Source organism: Sylvia atricapilla, chromosome Z, assembly GCF_009819655.1.
Source record: "Sylvia atricapilla isolate bSylAtr1 chromosome Z, bSylAtr1.pri, whole genome shotgun sequence".
NCBI lineage: Eukaryota > Metazoa > Chordata > Aves > Passeriformes > Sylviidae > Sylvia > Sylvia atricapilla.
This window is the reverse complement of record NC_089174.1, coordinates 6,850,875-6,867,975: the sequence shown is the minus strand read 5'-3', so window position 1 is coordinate 6,867,975 and position 17,101 is coordinate 6,850,875. Positions and strand designations below refer to the sequence as shown.

At 56.7% G+C, this 17,101-nt stretch overlaps 2 protein-coding genes and 1 long non-coding RNA gene across 3 annotated transcripts; all 3 read left to right on the top strand.

Moving 5' to 3' along the window:
• The first annotated feature begins 223 nt into the window (after positions 1 to 223).
• On the top strand, positions 224 to 3,482 carry LOC136373544 (transforming growth factor beta activator LRRC32-like). Its single transcript, XM_066338464.1, has 2 exons — positions 224 to 900; positions 1,458 to 3,482. Exons 1-2 carry the CDS (start codon positions 796 to 798, stop codon positions 3,399 to 3,401), a joined length of 2,049 nt encoding a protein of 682 aa, XP_066194561.1. The 5' UTR covers positions 224 to 795; the 3' UTR covers positions 3,402 to 3,482.
• Positions 3,483 to 10,205: 6,723 nt separating this feature from the next.
• On the top strand, positions 10,206 to 14,102 carry LOC136373894 (protein Wnt-11b-like). Its single transcript, XM_066338932.1, has 5 exons — positions 10,206 to 10,276; positions 10,369 to 10,589; positions 10,963 to 11,240; positions 11,990 to 12,282; positions 12,991 to 14,102. Exons 1-5 carry the CDS (start codon positions 10,206 to 10,208, stop codon positions 13,163 to 13,165), a joined length of 1,038 nt encoding a protein of 345 aa, XP_066195029.1. The 3' UTR covers positions 13,166 to 14,102.
• Positions 14,103 to 14,653: 551 nt separating this feature from the next.
• LOC136373767 (uncharacterized) lies at positions 14,654 to 16,454 on the top strand. Its single transcript, XR_010745726.1, has 2 exons — positions 14,654 to 14,927; positions 15,069 to 16,454. It is a non-coding gene; the product is annotated as an uncharacterized lncRNA (long non-coding RNA).
• Positions 16,455 to 17,101: the final 647 nt, after the last annotated feature.

Here is a 17,101-nt window from a genome sequence, read left to right as displayed (position 1 = left end):
TGGCACAAGGACACGGAGATGCCACCACAAAAGAAAGTCCCTGTGGGTGGGGCACAGCTCCGGGCGCATAGATCCCACCTGGAGCTGCCGCAGGGACAGTTCCCTTCTGGTTCCTGCCCTGGGCGAGGAGGTGACCCGGCAGCACAGGTGGGGACACGGGGTGTGACAGCGAGGAGCCCAGAGCTTGCACGCCGGAGGGAGGGGGAGGAGGAGGACGAGGAGGAGGAGGAGGAGGGGGATTCCAGCTCTGCACATCCCGCTGGGAAGGCTCAGTGAGCCCTGGGAAGCTGTTGTTTCCCGAGAGGGGCAGAGTCCCCTCGGCTGGGCTGTGCTGGGCTGGGGAGGGAATGTCCCTGCCTGGGTGTGACAGTCAGGCGATCCCACAGCCAGGAGCTGTCCCTGGCTCAGGATGGCTGCGGAGCCCTCGCCAGCTGCCCCTTGTGCCCCGGGAGCTGTCGCATCCTCTCCCTGGCACAGGGAAACTCCCTCAAACCCTCTCAGCTTTCCTACTAGCCTCCTCTGCCTCCTGGCATTTGATGTCACAGCGGGTCCAGCCGGTCACCTGAGCTCCCTCCTCCCCATCCTGCCGTTTCCCTTCCCTGTGGCTTTGTGCCGTTTTTCCCCCTCTGCGAGCTGATGTTTTTCTTTTCCCACTTCCGTAGCTACGAACACCCACATGCCTTATCTCCTTCCCCCATCCCATCCTGAAGCCTATTTATACAGAGCCTGGCTCCTGCCCAGCCTGCCAGCGACGCCGCAGGAGCGGGACGGGGCTGGCAGCGCCCGCAGCCCAACATGCTCTGGGCTGCACGGGGATGTTTCCTGCTCTGGCTGCTCCCATCCATCCTCAGAGCCCGGGCTAGCCCGGAGACGAGGCCCAGCTCCCCGCTGTGCCAGCAGGTAAGGCTGTTTTCAAGGAGCGCCTGGGCTGGGATGGCTCCCAGCAGCACGGCTGGGGCTGCCAGCATCCCTCTGGATCTCCTCCCTATGGCTCTCACCTCCCTCCAGCCTCCATCTCTTTAGCTTTCTCAGCTTTTCCTCTGTTTTCCTGCCTTGGGGCTGGTCTCCTGTGAGGTGGTCCCTGGCATCCAGCTGCTCCCGTGTTCCTGCCTTGCCTGAGGTGCTCAGAGGATGGAGTGCAGGGATTCCAGTGAGGCAGTTGGTATTCTGGATGGATAATGGCAGGTTTCTGTCGCTGATTTCTTTCTTTCCAGAGAGAAATCAGATGCTCCCCATGCAGGTTTCCAACTCCAGAGGAAACTGGAGCGAGAGGAAAGGTGGAGCCTACACAGAGGCCTTCCTCTGCCTGAACAGGGATGCTCTGGACCAGCTGGGCTTGGGAAGAGGGAGCAGTGCTCATTCTCACCTCTCATGCCCATATTGGACAGCAGCTGGCTTTCCTGGAGCTGTGGTTTGTAGTCCCCTCCTCACTTCGTGCCTCTGCTGTCTCTCCACAGAGTCCCACGAAGGTGTCTTGCAAAGGAGTTGGCCTGAGGAGATTTCCCAAGGAGCTTGGCCAAGGAATTAAGTACCTTGAACTCTCCAACAACTTCATCCAAAACCTGTCAGGCAGCAACATGCCAGGATTTGGGCAGCTGGAGTACCTGGATGTGTGCTTCAACCAGCTGGAAGCCGTGTCAGCCACCGCCCTGGCTCAGCTGCCTCGGCTGCGCTCGCTCCTCCTGGGATCAAACCACCTAGATCAGAATTACTTGGCTAACGGAGAAGCTTTCCATCTGCTCAGGAATGTAGAGGTCCTGGACCTGTCTGTGAATAACCTGGAGAGCCACATGGCCAGCTGGTACATCAGCAACCTCACCAGCCTGAGGGTGCTGAATCTCTCTGGGAACATAATGACCAAGCTGCTGGCAGGGACCTTCCAGAACTCACCAGGGCTGCGGCAGCTCGACCTCAGCAACAACTACATCATGGAGATCCAGCAGGGAGCTTTTGAGCCTCTGGAAGAGCTGGAGGTGCTGAACTTGGCTTTGAATTCCCTCCACTGTGTCTCTGGCTTCAGCCTCACGCAGCTGCAAGTTTTAAACCTCAGCCACAACGCCCTGGAGCTGTTCTTCTCCGAGGAGGGAGCGGAGCCCTACCTGCTCCGAGTGCTCGACTTGAGCCATAACAGACTCCTCTCTTTTCCAGAGCTCCCCAGAGCCCATGATCTCACACACTTAAACCTCTCCAACAACCTCATTGCTTCCCTGCTCCCAGGCTCTCTCGATCCTAGGGAGTTCGTCCTGCTCTACAAGGAGATGCAGAAGTTCAACAGGACACTGTCTCCTGTGGCTGCTCTGACACATCTGGTCGACTTGGATCTCAGCAATAACCGCCTGGAGCTGTTCCCATTTTCCTTCTTCCACAGCCTGGGCTCCCTGCACAGCCTCAGCCTGGCTAGGAACTGTCTCCAGGACGTGGCCAGGGACTCTATCTCCAATGGCACGGAGCTGCCCATGCGCTCACTGGACCTCCACAGCAACGCCCTCCGTGTGCTGCCACGCTGGTTCTTTGATTCCCTGCCTCACCTGGAATCCATGGATCTGGGCTCCAACAGCCTCCAGCCTTGTGAGAGCCAGGGCAGTGACCAGGGAAAGGATTTGGGAGGGGATTCTCACACATCAGCCCCCAGAGGCACCTGCACCCCATTCTACAACGTGCCTAGCTTGAAGCACCTGAGCCTGTCCAAGAACAGCATCTCCAGACTGCATCCCCACACCTTCAGCCAGACCCCACTGCTCTCCCTGGACCTGTCAGGAAACAGGGACTTATCCATGTCCACGGGAGCGCTGGGGGGGTTGGAGCTGTCCCTCCAGGAGCTCTCTCTGAGGGACAACCAGATGGACGAGGGCCAGGCAGCGCTGCCCTGCCTGGGCACGCTCCGAGTGCTGGACCTGTCGGGCAACCACCTGAGCCTGCTGCCCACGGGGCTTTCCTGCTCCCCGCTGGAGAGTCTGGACGTTCGGAATAACAACCTGCAGACCTTGGGAACAGTCAGGAGCTGGTCCCACAGCCTGAGGGCCGTGTCTGTGGCTGGGAACCCCTGGAACTGCTGCTCGCTGGGCTGGCTGGACACGCTGCGTGCAGCCGGCGTGGCCGTGCCAGACCTGCGCCAATCCCGTTGTGTCTTCCAGGAGCACGGCCGGAATATCTCGGCCAGGATCACTGGCACTCCCCGGTGGATCTGTCCCCAGCCCAAGGGCACTGCCTCCCTGGCTCTGCTCGTGGCCCTGATGGGCCTTTCCCTCCTCTGTGCCTGGGCTTTCTGCCTCCTGAGGAAAGGGCGGAAGGCTCCAGGATGTGCGGGACTTGGGAGCAACAGGGTGGGAGTATCCCAGTCCCATCCCAAAGGAGAGGGGCCAGCCGAGGAGAGGCCACCAGACTGCATCACCAAAGTGTAGTCCAGGCCTGCAGCCATCAGTCAGAACTCTAATTATTATTAATAATATTAATATTAATAATACTATTGTGGTTTTGGTCTCGCTGGTACCTGCATGATTTTTGAACCCAGTGACAGGAGCGGGGTGGGTGCTGGGCTCTGAGCCACATTCCCTTCTCCAGAGGGGACATTCCCCTGTCCTCTCTGATCCCTGCCAGAAATTAAACATGAGATTTGGGGTGCCATCACACATTCCCAACACTCAGCACAGGAAACCAAGCCCTGGGCTGGCTGCATTGAGCACTCCCCTTCCTCCACATCACACTCAGCTGGACAGGAATTGTGTCCACTGGGGCCATCTGAGTGTTTCCCAGCTTGCCCAGTAGCTTCTTTAAGAAAGCTTAATAACTCTGCTAGTGCCCTACTGCTGCTCCTGAAGCATTCCCTAATCCAGGAAGAAGCAGGAGGGAATGGTGCTGGCTGGAAGTGTCGGAGTGAGGAGGGGATTTCTGTGGGGCCCTGCCTTTCTGCTGCCTTTTCTTGCTGCGGATGCTGGGAGGAGTTCCACTCTATCCTCACCAGTGGGATAGTAGGAATGGGAAACGTGGGGGTCTGTGCTGTCCCTGACTGGCACAGGATGTCCCACCCTCAGTGCCAGGACCCCTGGCAGGTGACAGTGGCAAACAGCTGGTCCCAGCACAGGGTAAGTGCTATCCCAGTCATGGTCCTGGATGGATTTGGCACCCTCTGAGCATCCCCTAAAGCCAGGGATGATCCAGGGGCTCAGACCCCAGCTTAAGAAGGTAGCAAGAGGAAGTGCTGAGTGGGATTGTCACTGTGTGGTGGTGTCCCATCTCTCCCTTGAGTGACCTGTCCAGCTTTCCAGGGCACAGTGGGAGCACCTGAAGGGCTGGGCCAGCTCCAGTCAGTGTAAAATTGAGGCTGCAGTGAAACTTTTAATGTTTCACATCCATTTGGTTCTACCTTGGAAGTCCCCAGCTGGGCCTAGTCACCTCCACTCACCTGGTGAGTTGGAGCTGTGGAAACAAAAGGGCTTGGAAGTTATTTAAAATTCCAATTGCTTAATTTTCTTCCTTTTTTTTTTTTTTTTTTTTTTTTTTTAGCTTATCATGGTTTTACTGGGAAGCAAAAAGGGCATTTTTGTTGTAAAATATGTCAGAACTTCAGCTTCCTGTCTTCTGCTGGACATACAGCTCCAAGACCCCCGGTGACTTTGGTGGCTCCCACATCTCCACCCCTGCCTCAGTTTCGCTCTGATGCAGAGCTCTGAGCCGTGTCACAGCGAGTGGCTGTGGCAGGGGAGCCTGTCACTGTGTGTCACATCCTGCAGGGCCTTGGAGACAGGAGGAAACACAGCTTCCCACTCCAGGGCTGCTGTTTGCTGGATCTCCTGCTCCCACACACCCCTGTCCCCTTGGAGCTCCTGTTCCCGTGTCCCTCTCAGGTCATGAAAGTCCCCGTCCCACAGCCACCACAGCCTTTGTCCTCTCCCATCCCAGTGCTTCCCAGCTCCATCCCCAGTGCTGTCCCCAGCTGATGTCCCTGGGGAGCCAAGGCCAGCTGGGCTCTGGAGTGTCCCGGGAGCTGCTCTGCCCGGCTTCTCCCCATCACTGTCCCCTGGGACAGGGCACACTGAGCTCCCTGGGGCAGGCACCTGCTTTCCCAATGTCTGCAGGTGAGTTCAGACTGTCCCTGGGGCAGGGATTTGCCTCTCCAGTGCCCAGCAAGTTCTGGGACTCAGGGGTGAGCTCATCACATCCCCGATGCCGTGCCAGCCTCCCACCCCAGCATTCGGTGACACTGCAGGGACACTTCGGGGCACAAAGTGCCTTCCCTGGGTGTTTCTGCTGAATTTTTGTGGCCTCTTCTCCTCGTTTAGCCCCTTTCCCAGGCTGTGCTTCCCGCCTGTGTCACCAGGAGATGTCCTGCCTTTGTGCTGCCGCTCCCACCAGCATCTTCCTGGCGTTAAGCTGGGAGCTGGGGACGGGCGGGGACACCACGTACCACCGGGTGCTCAGGGACACCATGTGCTGCCGGCACTCGGTGCCAGGCGCTGCCTCGGGCATCCTGAGTGTCTCCAGCCGTGTTTATCCAGTGCCGTGTCCCCGCGGAGCAGCAGCTGGCGGGGGTTGACCCCTTCAGGGCAGTGGCACTTGGGGACAGCGGCTGCTGATCCTGGGGTTTCTCTGGGGATTGAAGTGTTTGCTGGAAAATTGCACTAAAAATAGGAGAGGGAGAATCCTGGGGCTGGTTTTACCCCACAGAAAAAGCTCCCAAATAACTGGGTTTGATCTCAGAGGGTTTTTCCAACTCCAAGGATTCCGGAACGCCCAGGGTAAGGGGGAAGAAGAACTTCCCAGGGTAAGGAGGGGCTGTGAAGGTCTGGAAAATGAGCCAGGGCAGTGGTGTTGTTATCACCATTAACGATGTCTGACTCAAAGAAAAATGGGATTCCAGATTGTGGTTTCATGGATCTGCCAAAGATTGAGTCTGAGGGCAATGTCCCCTTCTTCCAGCCCCAGGACCAGCTTGGCCAGGAGCAGGACATGGGGTGAGCCTGTGCTGGCCCAGGGGACAACGAGGTGGCACCAAACCACATTTGTGTCCCCAGAACCAGCATGAGGCCAAGAAAAACCCGGGATCTGTTCTGAGTTCTGCACTGCTCCTCATCCGGAGCTTCCCGTGCTTTAGGGGAAATGGTTTTCCTATCCCAGGCATGTCTTGGCATTTCCAGTGTTTTCTTGATCCAAAAGGAGGGCAAAAGGTCTGTAGAATATTAAATTTTGAACAAATAAAGCGGTGATGCCAAAAATGTTGCATTTTCATGTCAGGCTGGAAGGCAGCAGGAGTGTAAATTTTGCTCTGACCAAAAAAGCATCAGTGATTAAAATGTTGTGACCATTGACAAATTTTCTAGAGAACTGGTTGAGAAATCCAGCAAAACTCATTCTTTCCAGTGGAAAGCCTTACATTTTCCTGGATCTGCATTTTCAAAGAAGAATAGATTTTTATCAAAAATTTCCACCGAGCTGTTTCACTAACCCAAGGCGGAAATTACCTTCCCTCAACTCACTTCAATTACAGCAGTTTTCAGCAGTTTTGCTTTTCCCCCTTTTTTTTTTTTTTTTTTTTTTTTTTTTTTTTTTTTTTTTTTTTTTTTTTTTTTTTTCCCCCTTTTTTTGTGACCCAGAGCTTCATCTGCTGCAGGAGCTGAAGGATATCCTGGGAAGTGCTGGCAGATCTCTCTCCTCAGGCCATCCCAGCTGGGCAGAGCCAGGAGAGGAGAGCGTTTCTCCTCCTCTGTGTTCATACTGAGCCTAAATTAACCTAAATCTCCCCAGTCCTGATAAGATAAGGAAGATAACGAGTCCTTTCACCCAGCAGAAGGTAAATCCCCTTCCAGAGGGCTGCTGGAGGTACCGTTTCTTTTCTTTTCCCTGATATTGCTACAGTACCATTTCTTTTTTTTTTTTTTTTTTCCCCTGATATTGCTCCAGTGCCCATTCCCGAATCCTTTTGATCTCATCGAGCCGTGTCCTGGCTGCCTGGGATGTGCTCCGCTTTCTCTGTGGCTTTGGGATGGGACAAGAGGCTGGTGGCACCTCCAGGACACCACCCTGTGTCCCTCCCATCCTTAGGGCTGCTTCCCATTATCCCTCCCTGGCACAGCGGCTCCGTGACTGGCACAGCTCCCCGGGCAGCTCTTCCCAGCCCAGGGTGGGGGAGGCCGGGCGTGTCGTTCATGCCACTTTTCCTTCTCTCCAGGGGCTCTGGCCGGGCTGGGAGCTCCATCCCGAGGTGCCTCGGGGTGTGGCAGATGTGGAACGTGTCGCCCCGGGTCCCCCCTCGCCTTGCAGAGCCCTGCGCTGCCTCTGCAGCGTCACCTCCCTGAGCTAGGGGGGGACAGATGTGCCACATGTTCTGCAGCTGGATCCTCCCTTCCCGGCTGTGCCTGGGCTGCCTGCAAGGGGACACTGCCGTGGGCACAGGCAGCTCTGTCACAGGGAAGTGTCACCCCGTGTTGCGTCCTCGCAGCAGATGCAGATCCGCTGTTCCTGCTTCCCAGATTTGGGATGCTGTGGGGACAGGTGACACTGGGAAGTGGCTCTGCAGGATCAGGTCCCTGCCACCCCCAGCCTGTTCTCAGTACCTGTCCCATGCTCCCTGGAAAGAGGAAGGGGATGGTTTCCCTGAAGGAAAGCCGAGCTCCGTGGCAGGAAGGGCTCCTGCCTCCCAGGGTGACCATCCCACTGTCCCCAGCCTCTAGAGGGGACGGGACGCTCCCAGTGTCCACCAACAGCAGTAGGAATCTCATCCCTGGCCCCCGGGCTGTGTCAGGAGCTGGAACGTCAGTGCCACATGACCATGTGCCACCACCCCCTGCGTCACTGTCACTGCACTGGCACAGCCTCCACCCAAAGGGATATTTCCTCACGGGGTTTGTTGGTAGGTGAGGGTGAGTTGGGCAACCGAGGTCATCGGGGTCTGAGGGGACACTTTGGTGGCAGGAGAACCCCTGGAAGGTCCTTGGATCTGCCCCTCCTGAGCCTGGGAGTCACAGGCCACTGGGAGCTGGGACAGTACACGGGGACGCCGTGTGCTCACACGGGTCACAAACCACTCACAGGTGTTTGCTTTGGTCTCTGTCCGAGTCCCAGGAGCAAGGGACACCAACCTTTGGCCCTCCAGGACAACTCTCTGCTATTCCTCCACTAAAGCCTCATCCCAGGAGCTCTGACCCAGCACCAGCTCTGTCCCTTTAGGCCCTCCTGGAGCTGTCCCCACCCTGTGTCCCCAGGATGGCCAACACCAGGCAGGCGTGAAAACTTTCCCGATGTTCTCCCAGCTCCTTTGGTCTCCCCCCTGCCACTGAAGCCCCAGCTGGGGAAGGGAAGCCTCTCCTGGCCTGGGAATCCCCTCTGGCCTCCCTCCCACAGAGCCAGCCCAGCTTGGAAGGGGAAGGAAGAGGTATTTTAAGCACTCACCCTCCTTGTCTGTTCCAAGGATTGAGCTAAAAAGAGGAATTGACGTTCAAAAGAGGGCTGGCTTTGCTTTAAAAGGAAGAGTTTGTGTTTTTCCTACTACTCAGTCATTACAAAACTTTCCTGTGAAGAGGGATTGGTAAAAATACCTCTGGTGGGAGGTGGCAGGCTGTGACATCGGTGCACAGTTCCCTGTGCTGGCCCTGCGTCTCTTGCCCAGTTCCCAGGGTGAACTCCCATCCCACAGGAAGGGATGGGGTGGGACTAAGCCCCGCTGTCCTGGTGCTGATCACAGCTCCCATCACCTGTGAAGGGAATTCCCTCCTGCCAGCCCATCCTGGAGTGGTTTCTCTCTGCATTCCTGCTCCCCAGCAGCTTCTCCTGACCATTTTCACAGCTTCAGAGCCCCTGGGAACTCAGGTGCCTTCCCAGCTGTCATCCAACTCCAGTGATGTCCTGGCAACCCTCTGGAGATCCTCCAGGTCCCAAAACAGGACACCATCCACACCCTGAGGAGGAGTTAAGCTGGGAGCTACAAGAGACATAATCCAAAACATCAGGTTTGGTGTTTAGGGAGTATAGACTTGGATTATCCCTGTGTTCCTCCTTTTCTCTCTGCCCTTTAACCAATCCCCTTGTAACAGCTTGGGATTCGAGAGTGGCCTGGGACCCTTCCTCTAGGGCCACTGCTCCAGCACAATGAGCCGTGGCCTTTGCATCCCAAGGGAATACTCTGGGAAGGACAAAGACTCAAGCTGTGTGTTCTGGTTTTAGTGATCCCAAGTCAAAGGAAGGTCATGAGGGAACAATGATCAACCACCCAAGCACGTCCTGTCAAGGTGAGAGGTCACGGGGGGGATGAAATTCAATGCTCAGTTTGGTTCTGTCAAGGAAAAGCACCTTCCAGAGAGAGGGGAAGTAGCACAGCAAGGGAGAAAGTGAAAGCCTAAAAGTGGTTTTCAACCTGTGACCCTCTCCAAAACCTGGGGTCAGCTGGGCTTGTGTCAAATGTCACCTCCCACTGTGGGAAAATCCCGGCCTACCTGGTTCCTCACGGGCTCCAAGCAGCACTTTTGGTTTTGTGCTTGTAGGAGGGAGAGATCCCGAGAAATGCACCCTGTGACAGGCACGTGCCAGCCCTGGTCCCCTCCCGTGGCACCTCGGGCAGCCCCTGCTGGCACTTCAGGGCTGGTGCCTGTGCCAGCTCAGGGATGTGCACTCCTCTTGGTCAAGGAAAATGTGCTTTTTCAAGCTTTCTGTAAGGAAAATTAAGGGGGGAAAAAAAAGGAGAGAATATGAATCTGTGCTGACCTCAAAGGAGGGTGCAGCTACAGAGGGGTCGGGCTCTGTTCCCAGGGGACAAGGGACAGGACAGGAGGACACAGACTCCAGCTATGCCAGAGGAGGTTTTAGCTGGATACTAGGGAAAACTTCTCATGGAAAGTCTGCCCACTGCAGTGGTGGAGTCACACCCCTGCAGTGACTTAAAATCCATGTGAATGTGGCGCTTTGGGGACATGGTCAGCGGTGGCCTTGGCAGTGCTGGGGGAAACATCCTGCAGCGGCTCATCCCTCAACCCCCTCCCAGGTGCTGTTTGGGGACAGCCACTGCTAGTGACAGCTGGACCTCCCTCCAGCCCCTCCTTGTCCCTAACCCTGTGAATGGCACCGAAACCGCCTTTGTTCCCCTCCCCGGGGGGCAGGACCTGCCACCACCGCTCCTACAAAAGGGGTGGTGGGGCCGAGCGGCCCCAGCCCTGCTCCCAGCCCCTGCCCCAGCCCCAGCCCTGCTCCCAGTCCCCATCCCAACCCCATTCCCGGCCATGGGCCGCCCCTCCGCCGCCGCCACGGCGCTGCTGTGCCAGCTGGGCCTGTCCGCAGCCATCCAGTGGCTGTGAGTACGGAGGGATCTCTCCTTCCAGAGCCCTCCTTGGCGGTCTCTCGGGGCTCCGTGGCCCCCTCAGTGACCCTCACTTCTCCCCACAGCGGGCTGGCGAGCAGCGGGGTGTCCTGGAACGAGAGCCAGCACTGCCGGCTGATGGTGCCGGAGCAGCTGCAGCTGTGCCGCCGGCACCTGGAGGTGATGCCCAGCGTCGTCCGCGCCGCCCGCCGGACACAGCAGCTGTGCCAGCAGAGCTTTGCCGACATGAGGTGGAACTGCTCCTCCATCCAGAGGGCCCCCAGCTTCGGCCCCGACCTGCTCACAGGTAAGGGATGCTCCTCCCGCCGAGGCGCTGCTGCGGCTCTGCCCCGGGAGCGTTCCGCGGTCGCCTCTGCCTTGGATTTCTGTTTTGGAGTAAATATCCTGCATTTACGTGGGGTTAGTCCCGCGTGAGTTCCGTCTAGGAGAGGTGATAGACAGTAACTTCCACTTCAAACAGCTCCAAAAAGAGCGGGGGAAGAGGTGAGGATACAGGCTGGACACGGGCAGTGTGATGCAGGGCGCACAGGTTAAAACACAAAAATTAAAAGGGCTCGGGTTTATCCTGCTGCAATTCGACCTGCAGAAACTCCTCGCACTGTGAGGTGTGCGAGCGTGGTTGGGCAGGGAGGAAGGAAATATCCCTGTTTTCTCCGCAGGAACACGGGAAGCCGCCTTCGTGCACGCACTGGCAGCGGCAGCCGTGGCCCAGGGCATCGCCCGCTCCTGCGCCTCCGGGGAGCTCCCGCTGTGCTCCTGCGGCCCCGGCCCCTCCGAGCCCCCCGCGCCCGGCTCCCGCTGGGGCGGCTGCGGGGATAACCTGAGCCACGGCCTCCAGCTCGGAGCCGCCTTCACCGACGGCTCCGGCAGAGCCGGCACCGGGGGCGCGCCCGGGCTCAGGGCCGTGAACCGGCACAACGGAGCCGTGGGACGGGCGGTGAGTGCGGGAGCCCCGGGCTCTGCGGGTTGGGATGGGGGATACGGAGCCCACCAGGGCTGCTGCGGTCTGGGATGGGGTGTGTGAGCCCCCTGGGACTCTGCAGTGGGTCACACAGTGGAGCTGAGCCCCCCCAGGACTGCCCAGGGGTGACACAGTGGGTCTGAGTCCCGTGGGGTAGATGGAGCCCAGCGCCCCTTGCAGCAGGGGCAGAGGTCCCTAATTTAAGGCAGCAGATGCCAGCCAGGTTTTTGGGACGTCCTGAACATCAGGAGGCAACGAAATGGTTAAAAACTGTGTTAGCAGACACCCCCTCACACACTCTGCTGCCCACCCCCAGGCATCCTTTTCACAACCAGCACATCTGACGATTCACACCAGTATTCCCAGTTATCTGATATTTCACACCAGTGCTTCTTTCCATCTTCCTCACTGGAGACAGAGCTCATCCTGCCCCACTCCAGCTGGGCTCCCCACAGCCCATCTGGTCTTTGTGCTTCCATCCACTCCTGTTCCCCAGGTGAGGGCCTTGGGAAGATCCAGCCCCGCTGCCAGCTCCTCTGGGAAGTTCCCCAAGGATCAGGTTCTTATCAGAAGAGACTGGAGCAGGGCTGATCCTCTGATTGCCCCATTATATTCAGCTCTGAGCTCTTTCATCCCTTGAAACTCTCCATGGGTGCCCCTGGGAGTCAGTCCCTGGGGTGGTACCAGGAGAGAGCAAACTCAACCTGTTTCCCTGTGCTCTGCAGGTGCTCAGTGACTCCCTGGATACCAGGTGTAAATGTCACGGGGTTTCAGGCTCCTGCTCAGTGAAGACCTGCTGGAAAGGGCTGCCAGACCTGGGTGAAATTGCCTCTGAGCTCAAATCCAGGTACCTGGCAGCCCTCAAGGTGACCCATCGGCTCTTGGGCCCCAGGAAGCAGCTGATCCCCAAGGAAGGGGATGCCAGGCCAGTGACAGAGATGGATCTGGTTTATCTCATCAACTCTCCTGACTACTGCACGCCAAACCCCCAGCTGGGTTCCCTGGGGACACAGGACAGGTAGGAAGGACTCAGCCTCTGATTCCAGGAGGGTCTGTACCACTGGGTTTGAGTGCCCTGGGAAGCTGATGTGGATGGGCTGGGGCGAGCATGCAGCAGATCCCTGAATCCCTGTCTTGTGCGACCCCACCTGCACTGCTGCATTCAGGTCTGGGGCCCCCAACACAAGACAGGCATGGACTTGTTCAACAAGTCCACATCTGGCCATGGAGATGCTCTGAGGGCTGGAGCCAGGCTGCAAGAGCTGAGAGTGCTCACCTGGAGAAGAGAAGGCTCCAGGGAGATCTCAGAGACCTTTCCACTGCCTAAAGGAGTTCCAGGATAGCTGGAGAGGGATTTGGGACAAGGGATGGAGGGACAGGACAAGGGGGAATGGCTTCCCACTGAGAGGGTTAGATGAGATATTGGGAAGGAGTTCTTCCCTGTGAGGGTGGGGACTACCTGGCACAGGCTGCCCAGAGAAGCTGTGGCTGCCCCTGGACCCCTGGCAGTGTCCAAGGCTGTGTTGGAAGGGTCTTGTAGCAACCTGGGATAGCAGAAGATGTCCCTGCTCATGCCACGGGGTGGTACAGGATGATTTTTAAAATCCCTTCCAACCCAACCATTCCATGATTCTGTGTTCCTGCTGCCTCCTGCTCTGAGCACACCAACTCCAGGAGAGGCCAGGGGCTGGGAGGGCAGGTCCCCAGGTCACACATCTCTCCACAGGCCGTGCAACAGGAGCTCGGTGGGCAGTGACAGCTGTGACCTGCTGTGCTGTGGCCGTGGCTACAACACCTACACGGAGGAGGTGCAGGAGCGCTGCCACTGCCGCTACCGCTGGTGCTGCTCCGTGGTGTGCAGGCGCTGCCGGCGCAGCCTGGAGAGACACGTCTGCAAATGAGCAGGAGAACCCACGCCGGCACCCACCAGGCACGGCTGGACACCAGGAGCGCATCCCAAGGGATGCCCCCAGCAAGGAGGAGGCTGTGCAGGAAGCCTGGTTTCTCATGGAAAGCCTCAGACTGAAAGATTTCGGGAAGCCTTTGGTCCCTTCCAACCCAGAGCTCAGGGCAGGACAAAGAGCTGCCCTCCTGCAGCCAGTGGCCAGCCCTCTGTCTCCAGCCGGGAAAAGCCATTGATCATTCTACAGGCCCCTTTCTCCCGGGGGAAACAGGGGTCCTGGGCTGCCATTGTCCCTTTGCAGGAGGATTCTGACAGTGCCCTAAAAGCCAAGAGTGATGGATGGGAGGGGGTAGAGTTATCCACTGGGAGAAGGCTGCAGGGATGGATCACGGCTGTTTCAGATGAGGGGGTCATGGGCAGCTCCTTTGGGAACAGGATTCTGCTGTAGGCCCATCCAGGATGCGCCTCCTCAGGGGAAAACACTGCTCCAGAACCCTTTTGCATGGAGATGATGCTGCTCTCCTTGATGGCAGAGACACCAGGGACAGGAGAGGTCCTGGGGGATGCCAAAATTGGGCAGTCTGGACAACCCAAACCTGCCAGGGGTGGATTACCTGGGCAGCCTGGCAAACTCACCCCTGACCTTGTGTTAACAACCCAGCCATGGCATCATTGTAGCTTCCGTCCCCATGTGGGAGGTGGGAGCCACTCATCACGTGAAATTCTCACAGCTTGTCCTTCCTGCCCATCCTTCTGGCCCACTGAGGTCCTCAGCCCACTCTTTCCACCCTTTGGGACCAGGTGTGTTGGAATTCTGGACTGGAGAGGGGACACAACTCTAGGGCCTTAGGGAAGCAAGAAATAATCTTTAGTTTCTGTACTTCCTGTAAGTGGGATCCTGGTGTTGGTTTTTAAATAAATGTTATGACTCTCTGTGCCTTGTTTTCTAGGACAATATTTCCTCCACATCCTTCTGAGCTGGTAGTGGAGAAAGAGTTTGTAAGGAGAGTCCTGTGTCTATAAAGCCCCATGTCCATACTTTTCCTTTCACACATCTGAGGACCAGCTCACTTTCAACTCTTTCTGCTTCTCACTGGCCCAGATTTATCTTTAATTACACATCCTTGCCTTCCTCCCTTCCTCAGCTCCTGCTTTATCCTCTGCTTCCTCAGGTCTGTGGCTGGGAACTGGCTGCCTGGGATTTGGGGCAGTCCAGCGTTATTTTCTGATCCTTGGGAATGTGGGCTGGATGAGCCAAGGGTGTGTGTGAACAGCAAGGGGTTGGGAGCCGGGGATGAGGGCTCCCACACTTCCCTTAGCACGGAATCTGGCCAAGCACTTGGATGGGACAAGATTCCTGCTGGTGCAGCCTTTGGAGAAAAAGGATGAGTCCAAACAGGTGCTGGAGAGACTCCAGAGCACCAGGAGGGCAGGTAAATGGGATGGGAATCCTCGGATGGATTCCTGCAGTTCCCCGCATTTCCTGAAGGCTCCAGCAGCTCCGCTTTCTTTTTGTTTCCCATTGACTGGAGCTGGCCGCTCTCAGCCCGAGCCCAGCTGGACGATTACTCATTTCCATATCCATTCCATCATTTTTAATGGTCTCTGCTGGGTCACGGAATCAACTCATGAGCTTTTCTTGTAAAACATCCCCTCCCCTTAATGTGCTCCAGGTTTCTGTGTGAGCAGGGGAGGAATCAGAGGTGGACCGAGAGGATGCAGGGGCTGGAAGTCGAGCCCGAGCTCGGGGAGTGCCAGGAGTGAGTTAACCCTCTTTATCAGTTGTTAATGCGCCATTGACCGGCTCTGCCTGCTGCCGTCTCCCTTCCGAGAGCGCCTGGAAAACCGCAGCTGCCCAAGGCCAAAAGTAATCTCGAGTTTTCCTTTTAAAATGCAATTAGGGGTCAGCGCCCGGCATTCCTCAGAAAAAGGAGATTCAGCTGCCGGGCTGCAAAACAGCCGCAGTTGCCGTGTCCTGAGGGCTGCAGGTACTAAATTAGGATTGCTTCGATGCCTTCCCTCCATCCATCTCCCAGCGCATCCCAGATCACAGCGAGGTGACACCGGGAGGGGCTGCGAACTTCGCCGAGCATTGCAAAACGAGCTGGTGAGAGGGAAGAAAAAAAATAACCCAACCGGGAAGGATCTTGTGGAGTGAGAACTCCAGCCAGGAGGGTGGGAAATGTGATTTGCATTTGGTAACTACAAACACACATCGCCTAGGGGAGAGGAGAGGAGCCACAATGGCAAGGAATGCCCAGGGGAGCTGTCGGGATCTCTCCTACAGAGGTCCCGTTGGAATTTCTGCCTGGGAAAAGGCAGGGTCAAGTGCTGAATATGCAGAACCCGCTCCTCCTCTCCCTCCTTGACTCAAGGCCCGACAGGGAAGCATTGGTAAAGGACTGGAGGGATCCCTGTGCAGCTGGAATCTGCGGGAAATGGGAAGGCTCCGGAATTAGCTGGAGAGTGCAAAGGGTCAGGCTGGTGGGGGGGTGACAGCTCTGTGACAACGCTCTCAGTGGGAGCTGCTGGAATCCGGGCGCACACCTGGAATTAGCAGGGATGTGAGATCCGCAGGGCTGGGAGCATCCCCCAGGAACCGGGAGCCAAAGGATGGATGCAGCGGGAACGATCCCCCCAGGGGTTTTAAGGGAGTAACGTTGGTGTGAACGTGGTTATTTGTTGCTGGTCAAACTTTTGTAAACAATAAAGTCTGGAGGAGGGCGAGCAATTTCATGGATTCTTTTCATTTTGCTGTTAAAACTCTGATTTATTTATTTTTCTTTTAATTTCCTTATTCATTGAGGGATGCTGCATAACTCATTCCAGGAGGATAATATCAGCAAGGGCAACAAACCGTTGGTAATTAAGTATTTTGGAGGAAGGATAACTCTGTGTTCAAGGGCATGTTATGACATTTCTTCAGCACAGCTCTGGAGTGCAGCTCAACCTGGAATGTGGATTGGAACCTGCACCTGCTTTTCCTTGTGCTGCTCGCAGAGCTGAGCCAGGAGGAGGAGAAAGGATGGGGCTCAGCTGTGGATCGACATCTCACAGAATCAGGGAATCCTGGAATGATTTGGGTTGAAGGGACCTTAAAGCTCACCCAGTTCCACCTCCTGGCATGAGCTGGGAATCTTCTCCTACGCCAGGCTGCTCCAAGCTCTGTCCAGCCTGCACTGCTGGGAATATTTGGGGGATCTTACTGTGACCTTTGGGATGGTTGGTCCCTGCACCATCACACCACAAGACACACACATGAGTAAACGCCTGTATTTAAGGAAAAACCCTTCCCTCTCTGTTCTCCTTTATTCCCGGGGTGTTCAGCAGTGTCATGGTGCTCTAAGGATGACAAACCAGAGCAGGGATTGTCCGTGTGGGGATCTTCAGCTGAGGGACAGGGACAAACAGGGGTGAGTAAGAGCCGTAAGATCAGAGGGGGAACCAACTGCAGCCTGAGGAATTTTGGGTGTAGCTCAAGGTCACTTCTGGCAAGGGCTGTGGGGGGGTTTGGAGGGGAGGCAGCTCTCCATCCCTTGGAACCATGGAATTCTTGGATGGTTTGGTAGAAGGGACCTTAAATCTCATCTTGTTCCATCCTCTGCCATGGGCAGGGACACCTTCCCCTATCCCAGGTTGCTCCAAGCCCCATCCAGCCTGGACCTGGATGCTCCAAGGAACGAGGCAGCCACAGCTTCTCTGGGAGATCCATTCCAGGGCGTCCACACCTTCACAGGGAAGGACCTGATTTCTCCCAGGCCAGGCAGACATTCCAGCAGGGAGAGAACCTGGGGACTCTCTCCTCTGCAGAGCAGACACTGACGTGGCTGTGAACCACCCTGAGGCTGCCATCCCACTGGGAATATCCAGGAATCTCCCATCAGCCCAGACCTGGATTCTGAGGATCCACAGCAGTCCTGGGCTCTGTGAGTAA

Excerpts from the sequence above, each read along its gene's own strand:
- LOC136373544 (XM_066338464.1), top strand. The coding sequence starts at position 796 with ATGCTCTGGGCTGCACGGGGATGTTTCCTGCTCTGGCTGCTCCCATCC. Across the intron at positions 901-1,457 it reads GCTCCCCGCTGTGCCAGCAG|AGTCCCACGAAGGTGTCTTG; the intron begins GTAAGGCTGTTT and ends GTCTCTCCACAG.
- LOC136373894 (XM_066338932.1), top strand. The coding sequence starts at position 10,206 with ATGGGCCGCCCCTCCGCCGCCGCCACGGCGCTGCTGTGCCAGCTGGGC. Across the intron at positions 10,590-10,962 it reads CGGCCCCGACCTGCTCACAG|GAACACGGGAAGCCGCCTTC; the intron begins GTAAGGGATGCT and ends TTTTCTCCGCAG. Across the intron at positions 11,241-11,989 it reads ACGGAGCCGTGGGACGGGCG|GTGCTCAGTGACTCCCTGGA; the intron begins GTGAGTGCGGGA and ends TGTGCTCTGCAG.